Source organism: Leuciscus leuciscus (genome assembly GCF_965113295.1).
Source record: "Leuciscus leuciscus genome assembly, chromosome: 19".
Taxonomy (NCBI): Eukaryota; Metazoa; Chordata; class Actinopteri; order Cypriniformes; family Leuciscidae; genus Leuciscus; species Leuciscus leuciscus.
The window spans coordinates 31,243,099-31,251,998 of NC_138743.1; the positions used below are offsets into that span (position 1 = coordinate 31,243,099).

Here is an 8,900-nt window from a genome sequence, read left to right on the forward strand (position 1 = left end):
AACACGGCATGCACATCTGCTCTAAAAGAAAACATCCTGACCTTGATAAAATTGCGCAAAAGAACTGACTTCATTATCAAAATACTTTACAACTGCTGAAGGATGATCTATCAGTTCTGAGCATTACATAAAAACACAAACACATTCTTCTTCCCCAGTTGTTCCCCCCCAGTGTGTGTTTCACCATGCGCAAATACATTTCCGTGAATGGATTTAAGCTTTGCACAACTGCCTCCTAGTGTTGACTTGTGGTGTTGCACTTACGGAGATTTGTTAAGATCTCCAAAATCCTGAAATCACACTATTATTGTCTATACATCCAATGTAATTTAGCACCACAATTTCAATAAAAAAAAACAACCTTTTCATAATTAAATGTTTATTCGTAAATATTTGACCCCCCTAAACAGAATCACAATATTACAGTTTAATAAATAACCACATACGTATTTCAATTTCTCTAATTGTTTTGTGGACATATTTCATGAAACAAGTTCTCAGATAGCACAGGTAAACATATCAGCATTATTCAAGAGTTCATTTAAATCAACATTAGTACAATACCACTTGCACATATAAATGCTTCAATAGTGTAATATATACATTGAATCATTAGCAATACAACCCATGTCGTTGCAGCGACGCGCACCAGCATTAATGCTGGGAATCACAACGGTTCATTCTGCATACATTTCATACAAGTTGGGATGGGTGAGACGTTGATAAAAACAATTGTTCGGTGCGCTGTGATAAAAGTTAAACTTTAGCATTTCAAGAATAATTCATAGAGTAAAAGTTGAAACATTCCAACTATTCTAATCAGCTAAATAGTTATTAATAACAAAAAGAGCTTGATGTAATATTGGCATAAATACCACATTAAATGATAATATTTTAGTACAATAACCTCAGATTAATGAGATAAAAACCCTTGCATTCATTTACAATCACAGTGGACCAGAACTGATAAGCAGCAAGTTTAGTGACAATGTTTTTACAGAAAAGAAGCATATTGTTACACTGACATGAGAAACTCTAGCTTCATCAATTCATCACTCAAGAATAAATGTATTACCTTGAAAGAGCATTCAATGAAGGTCAAGTAGGTGCATTCAAGAGAATTTTATAGAAAGCCAAATCAGATCTGGAAATATTCACATGAAGTCCCATAGCATAACAAAAGAATGAATATTACATGTTAACATGGACGTTCCAGCCACAAAACCATGTTAAATACTCCTTCCTCACACTTAAACCAACCTGTTCTTTATATATAAGATAACTTAAGAGTGACTCTGAATGTGTGGCTTGAATGAGCCTAATTAAATAATGTACAGTTGCAGGTCTTTTTTTAAACGGAAAAAATATTCAAAATGTAAATGCAACATAAATATGGAAATCAACTGAAAAATGTCACTTCCCGTCCTCAGCACCAGCAGGACTTACTGGTGTCGTCGCTACCATTATACAATCCCTCCTGCTCCTCCAAAACAGCCAGATTTAACTCCTCATTAATGGATCCTCCCAACAAATCAAGATCCTTCTTATTGGCTTGCAAGACTAATTCAGCCAATCGGGTGAAAGACTGTAATGGAAGGAAAAATATTAACCCTAAATAGCTGTAGACAATAAAAATATGCAAACAAAATGATCAGATGGTTGCATGAACAACTTGTTTATCCCTTCTTCAAATATCTAAAAATAACAACAACAAAAACCTGAAAAGAAAAAAGCATGCGGGGAACACTGTACCTCTGTAATGTTGTGGTTGGTAAAGGCACTTGTCTCAAAAAAGTCCATTCCATAAGCCTTGGCAAGCTGGAGCAAAAAAAGAGGATTAAGATGTCTTAAAACTTAGATATGAAATATTAGGTCATCACACAAAAGAGTAAATGTGGAATAAATGGCAGTATGAATGAAAGATGCAGTGTAAAGGAGGGAAGTATTACTTATTTACCTTATCTCCCTGTTCTGTAGCTACTTGTCTCTTCTGTTCTTCATCAGACTTGTTCCCAACAAGTATCTTCTGCACCTTCTCAGGGGCGTACTGGACAGAACCAGAAGAGATTCAACAGAAGCAGATGAACGGAACAGATAAATATGATACGAGACATAAAACTCATTTAACAGGAGTGCACAGGTTTGAGTAAGATCAATAACCAGTATTGGTTTAGTACAGTTTGTGACAATTCATCCTGTTTTCTTTTGCACTCTTGTGGGAAAACATGGTGGCAATGTTTTTAAATAGAAAATATGAATCATATAGTGGGGTCCAAAACATGTTCAGATGATAATATATTGTAACATGAAAAAAGGCAAAACAGGTATTAATATTATTATTTTTTAAATCTATAAATAAATAAATAAGATATGATTTAAACTCCACAGCCTCACCTCATCTACATCACTGGCCCACTTCATGATGTGCTGGAACGAGCGCTCGCTTGTGATGTCATACACCAGAAAAATGCCCTGTTGATACAGAATCAATCCGCGTTTATCAGTGAATTATCACACAATGGACACCAATAGGCATCTCTATTAGATCTGAATCATTCAGTAAGTCACAATATGAGTAGTGAGACGTCTTTGTGCATGTGTGAAGGTCACCTGTGCTCTTCTGTAGTACTGCTTAGTGATGGTCTGATATCTCTCCTGACCTGCTGTGTCCCTGCAGACACAAAGACATCTGATTGGCTGAATCAATGGATCAAACACGGTTATATTATATCAGAGGAAAAGAAAACCTACCATATTTGTATTCGTACTTTAATGCCATCAATTTCTAAGGTCTTCATTTTGAAATCAACACCTGGAAAAGGAAAACATTTCATAATGATTTTGAATATTTTAAAATAAAATGAGCACTCAATCAATGCTCTCATGGAACCATTCATTTTAATGAACAATTCAAATCAGAGCTGAGTGACTGAAGAATAAGCAGAAATGGTGAGAGAGTCTGTTCCTTCTGTTGGTGGGTTAGTTTTTTTTAGAAATATACTTAGGTCAGGCTTAAGCATTTAAGATATTTGTTTACGCCTATTACATAAATGGCAAGAAAATGTACAGGACAGAACTTAGAGTGGAAATAAGTATTCAGCTTACATGGGGGTGTTACCTTATTGATATTTGATTATTATTTTTTTTATACAGATTTCTGTAATTTTATCAAACAGTTGACAAGACAAATACTACAAAACAGCACAAAAAATAAAATAAAAATAAAAATAAAATCTATTGCTTATACTTCATGCCTGTGCTATTGTTTTCTCACCAAAATGATCTCACTTCCTGGAGGAAGGTGTCATTCAAGAACTGGCTTTTGCCAGTGTAATATTATAAGGGATTTTAAAAAGGCAAAAAGAAAGTAAAGTGATATTAGAGATACAAGGATATAAAAAATATATATAAATTGATGAACTTTTAAAACTTTAAAATAATAATAATTCTAAAAAAAAATGGTTTTGTTTGAAACATTAAAAACATAATGAAGAGACACCTTGAATATTTCTATTTACAAGGTTAAATGTATTCTTGTTAGAAGCAAAAATGGCCACTTCTGCTCAAATGATAGTTGTGAGATGATTTATAATGTATCCCTCTGTTCAATGATATTGTGATAAAAAATAATTCATATGATTTGATTTCCATCATTAAAATGATGAGTTTAATACTTTATCCAATCTATTTAGACACAAATGAAGTGAACATGAAAATGATGCTCTCTTGTAAGGTGTGAAATCATAACAAGATGTTGAGCCCTGAAAGAAAACACCCTTCTTGTAAAGCTGAGAATTCTTAGAAAACAGCAATAACTGCAAAAACGCAGTAATAGAGAATCTGTCAATAAGGTCCACTGCAAGACCTTCCAGCTTCTGGAATAGTTGTTTCCACTCTCAAGAACATGTATGACTCCAAAACAACAGTAGTGTGTCTCTTCTATTTTTAACATGCCCTGACTGCAGTGTGAATAAAAAAGGACCAATTAATTCCTTTCTTTGTTGGATAGACAATTAAGATAGCTTGTACAGATGTCTTCATATCTAACATTATTTTAGCTACTAGCTTGTTTCAATTTAAAAGGATTCAATGCAATGCCTGGAACCAGATGGCATGCCATGCACAGGAAAAAGCAAGTACAAGAAATACTAAAATAAGACATGAGTATAAAGCCATTTTGAAAGCAGTTTAATGCCATCTGCAGAGTTTAATAGCCTTTGCTTTATCAAACTGCAGTAAATAAAGTCGTGTTAGTGCCCTGAGCTGTCAAACAGGGACATAGAAAGGTCAGCACTACAGCCACTGAATTGGTGGGCCTGGGGCAAAGGAAAATAATGAAACAGCGGCCTCTACCTTTCTCTCTTTCAGAATTACGGAGAGTGAAAGAGCTCAACTACAATGCTGTGAAATACAACAAAAATAAAAGAGAAACCAAACCAACAATTTTGCCTCACCTCAAGTTAACTGTCATTCTTCTTAAATATTAACATAAAACATAAAGAAATTTAATTATTTTATCTGGAAAATGTCAAAAATTATGCACTCACATGAGATGAAGACGGCAGTTTTATCAGTAGCCTATTAAAAGATGTTTTGTTTTACAGAGAGCGGGTCCTCTCATGGGAGCGGCCATGTTGGATCACATGATTAGCCAGAGAGGTCTCTTTGTTAACATGTCGGTATGTCTATATAACAATTTCAGGTGCAAAAGCAAAAGTATCCACGTTTTATTGTACTTACGTTTTCTAAGCTTTTGAAAACAAGAGATTTTCTCATTTTTGTATTTTTGATGCAAAAACTTTGTAAAGAAACCTGTCAAAAATCACAATTTATTTAAGTAAACCAATATCCTGAAACCTGTTACCTTAATGTTGTCAGCTAAAATTTTCAGCAGACGATTTTACAGTGATTTGACATTTGAATAAAGTGTAATAGTCAAGACTAGTCATGAACCGTGTTAACAACTCAAATTCATCCATCTACAGTGATAGTTTTTACCTTTTAAATGTAACTGAGTAAAAAAGCAGTTTCAACAGGACTCAAGTAAAGTACAGATTCCCAATAATAATACTTAAAGGACAAGTTTGGTATTTTACACTTAAAGCCCTGTTTACAGATCGTATCTGATGAAATAGAACGGTTAAGATTAAAATTTGGACACATGCTGCTGTCCCGAGAATTTTAGGTTTATTTCGCTTTCCCCCACCACCCCCACAATGGTTGTCTATATGCACTGGAAGATTCCGTCCTAAAAACACATTAAACTTTCGTTTACAAAGACGTGAAACTCACCGAGTGGTCAGGGGTGTTCACTGATATGTTCCATCAAAAATCGCTGAAAAAGATGCATTCCAACAGGTTTTATCGTAGTTTTTGTCCAACTCCATTGACTTAATAGGACGTGCTGTGAGACCGCAGCACCTTTACGGTATTACTCCGCCGCTTCTTCTTCTGCTTCTTCTGTGTATTCAATGAAATGCCCGTGGTTTGCTTGCAATTGGCAAAGGTGCATTATCGCCACCAACTGGGCTGGAGTGTCTATTATTCAAGCTCTCAACGGAAGAATCACGGGTGTGACGCGTTTGGCAAAATAGGTCCACAAAAGCGAAATAAACCTAAAATTCTCGGGACAGGAGCATGTGTCCAAATTTTAATCTGAACCATTCTATTTCATCAGATACGATCTGTAAACAGGGCTTTAAGTGTAAAATACCGAACTTGTCCTTTAAGTATTGTAGTGAAGTACTCTCAAATACTTTATATTATAAGGTTTCTGAACACAAGAAATTAAAGCAGACAAAGTTCAATCTAATGGCCATGCGACGGACGGTAATGAGTATTAAACTTGTCATAATGTGCCAGAGCTGTAACAATTAAATCATCTCTTTGACACATTACTTCTGAGACGGAGGCTAATTGGAAATGGAAATGATTTGAACAAGACAACAGACAGAAATGCTATGGTGATTAGCACGTACAAATTTAAACACAAGTCCAATTTCTCTAGTGCTGACAGCATCGCATACAATTGACTAGATAAACCACTGAAATAGAAATGGAACTCATTCCTTGTTGTGTTTATTATCAAGCTAATCAATCAACTTCTGCTTTCTATAGCAAGAACAATTCAACATAACAGCATGTTGCCCTCAAGGCAAATATATAACTGCTAAGAACCATAAGCTAATGCTTCAAATTAACTTTCAGACCACACAGACATTTCTTCCACCGTGAAAAATATTCCAGTACAGCGCTTAAGATCCTTGACAGCCGAGTATCATAATATATATGGGTCATAGCCCTGCGGACTAGAGCTTATTGAACCATATTTTAGGGCGGGAGCCAGCCATCTCTCAGGACCAGTCAGACTAAAGCTTTTATCCAGCAGTTAAAGATTGTTCTGTATCACATCACTACTTAACAAAAAGAGATCAATCCCACAATATTAAATAAACTCTGGCGGGACAGACAGCAGACTGCAGGAATGAGTCAGGGCTTCTGATTCCTTATTGATGGGGCGATATCGTCATCAGGAATAAGAGGGTGTTATGAATATTATGTCTAATTTCAAGATTAAGCCACTTGATATTTTCTGCTCCCGGGGAAACACTGAGAGAGCTATACACAACAGAGCATACCCTGAACTTTTGCAAAATAACAGCCTGACATTCACTCCGCATCTAATGAAGCATGGGATTTAATTGAGGGATAAAAATGTTGGTATGGGTTCGGCACCTCAAATGCCTCATTAAAATGAATAGTTGATATAAAAATGTGAATTCTGTCATACTTTACTCATCCTCACATCTTTTGTAGAATTCATTGTATCATGATAATATTTTCATTTTTGGGTGAACTTTCCCTTTAAATGTGGCAATGATGATCCAATGCTCTTAAAGTTGGAATGAAATTAAGTATAGCGCTACACCTTTTCTTTTTTTAAAATCTGTTACACTCAAATGTCCGTCACAATACGGAAGCAAACATCTGTCGTTAAAAAAGAAGACGACTCTTAAAGGGGCAGTTCACACAAAAATAACAGTTCAGTCATCATCTACTCACCCTCATGTCATTCCAAACCCATATGACTTTCTTCCCTCTGTGGAACACAAAATTAGATATTTAGCAAACTGTCCAAGCTACTCTTTTCCATACAATGAATAGTATGGAATAATTGTATTGGGATAATTGCGGTCATCATTCACATTCAATGTATGGAAGAGAGCAATTTTTTTGCAAGATGACTACTTCCACGGTTTCCATGGTAGCAAAAAGAAAGTCATAAAGGTTTGGAAAGACATACTACACACTATAAGAATCACGTAGGCTATTAGTTTGCATGAATGAGAAAAATATGTTAAATTAAAATGTATTCAGAATGGGTTTGAGGTCAAAATTAATGGGTATTCTAATGACAATCTGTGGGGGGGGGGGGGGGGGGGGAATGGTGTCTTTATGCATATTAGAAATGTATATGAGAAAAATATTAAATGATGTACTTCTGGAAACTATAGTAAAATAATCTCTCTCTTCATCCTCTTCAAATAAGATGTTGTCAGGATGTAATTTCAACACGCTGGGAAAATGTTCTACTAAACCAAGCACTCACTGTTTAAGATTTATGAAATACCATTTTAAAACCAAATTTTGTTTTTCATAAAATCTAATCAACTAAAATAAAAATGATCCCTAAAACTGGGGGTGCTTAAAAGCTTGCTGTGATAAAATAGTCCTTTCAGAGAAAATGCCGTTAGAGATTCCAATAAAAACCTTTACATATTTCTCACAAATGAGACGAAAACTTACAATTGAGTTAAACCTGATTTCCATTTCATATCAATACAAAGTACTTACTTGAGTTGGAATGGCTGACAGGACACATTTATGCATCAATCTATTATATGCAATTACATACACCTGCACTTTCTGTGTCTTCACTGCCATTCATGCAACCTACGTATGAATTTAGATTAATTTAGATTTAGTGAATTTCTATTAGGCTATCTCAGGACAATCTAAAGCAAACACTAGGCAATAGGTTTGACAGCAGTGTAAATATGCAACATTTTAAGACCACACACACACACACACACACACACACACACACACAGTCAAGCATTTCAGAAAGAACTAGAATAGGTTGTGTAAATGCATCTCACTATGTGGTGTAATTTTCAAGCCATTCTTTTCACGGCTCATAGACTATAATGGCCCTGCGCTGCTATGGGTTTTCTTTTCGGTATGTGCTGTTTGTTCTGCAACTCTTTCAACGAATGCATGAAAGTAACACTCTTACCGATGGTGGAAATGTGAGAGGGATGAAATTCATTGTCCGTGAATCTGCATAATAAGCAGGTTTTGCCGACACCGGAGTCTCCGAGAAGCAGGAGTCTAAACAACACATCATACTGTTTGGCCATGGTGTCTTATGGTCACAATTAAAGGAACTCAGCGTCGGGTTTCCATGTCCACCCTCTTCAAAGTATCATCTTCTCGCTTTTTCCATCGACCGGTCCGTGCCGAATGACTGTGTAGATAAAGCAGTAGTTGATGTAAGCAGAAATCAGTCAGAATAACGCTGCTGTCTGTGGTGGGTGCGGTGGGCTACAGTAGCTATGCTCTCTGTACGTTTCACCGACATCCTTCACACCTCAGGAAATGGGTGGAGATAACGGGCACACACACATCATTATGCTTTTGATACTGATAAGTACATTTGCCTAGATTAAATTTTGTATAGCCTACCAAGACTGCGTTCATAAAACACATTTAGCTTATAATAGTTTACAACCTAATATAAAATTGAGGCATAACATTCAATCTGGAATATAAGCATTTCAGACCTTCATAAATTCATAGTGAATACGTTTTTCTGTTTACAACAAAAAATATATTGACCA

The 8,900-nt window shown here is 35.6% G+C and overlaps 2 protein-coding genes across 2 annotated transcripts in view; both read right to left on the reverse strand.

Moving 5' to 3' along the window:
• The window catches only part of sipa1l1 (signal-induced proliferation-associated 1 like 1), a 97,095-nt gene extending 96,940 nt beyond the window's left edge, over nt 1-155 (reverse strand). Inside the window, exon 1 of the mRNA XM_082147447.1 lies at nt 144-155. The gene's annotated coding sequence lies outside the window, so the exon portion shown is untranslated. The remainder of the gene's footprint in view (nt 1-143) is intronic.
• Nucleotides 156-355: 200 nt separating this feature from the next.
• On the reverse strand, nt 356-8,835 carry rab15 (RAB15, member RAS oncogene family). Its single transcript, XM_082148414.1, has 7 exons — nt 8,297-8,835; nt 2,752-2,812; nt 2,611-2,671; nt 2,395-2,472; nt 1,958-2,047; nt 1,753-1,818; nt 356-1,585 (listed from the first exon to the last, which is right to left on the reverse strand). Exons 1-7 carry the CDS (start codon nt 8,418-8,420, stop codon nt 1,427-1,429), a joined length of 639 nt encoding a protein of 212 aa, XP_082004540.1. The 5' UTR covers nt 8,421-8,835; the 3' UTR covers nt 356-1,426.
• Nucleotides 8,836-8,900: the final 65 nt, after the last annotated feature.

Bases quoted from the DNA above. Each gene is read 5' to 3' on its own strand.
- rab15 (XM_082148414.1), bottom strand. From the start codon at position 8,420: ATGGCCAAACAGTATGATGTGTTGTTTAGACTCCTGCTTCTCGGAGAC. The intron at 2,048-2,394 runs GTGAGGCTGTGG...GGTTCTGTCCAG, and splicing joins GGGCCAGTGATGTAGATGAG to TACGCCCCTGAGAAGGTGCA. The intron at 1,586-1,752 runs GTACAGTGTTCC...CTTCCATTACAG, and splicing joins CCAACCACAACATTACAGAG to TCTTTCACCCGATTGGCTGA.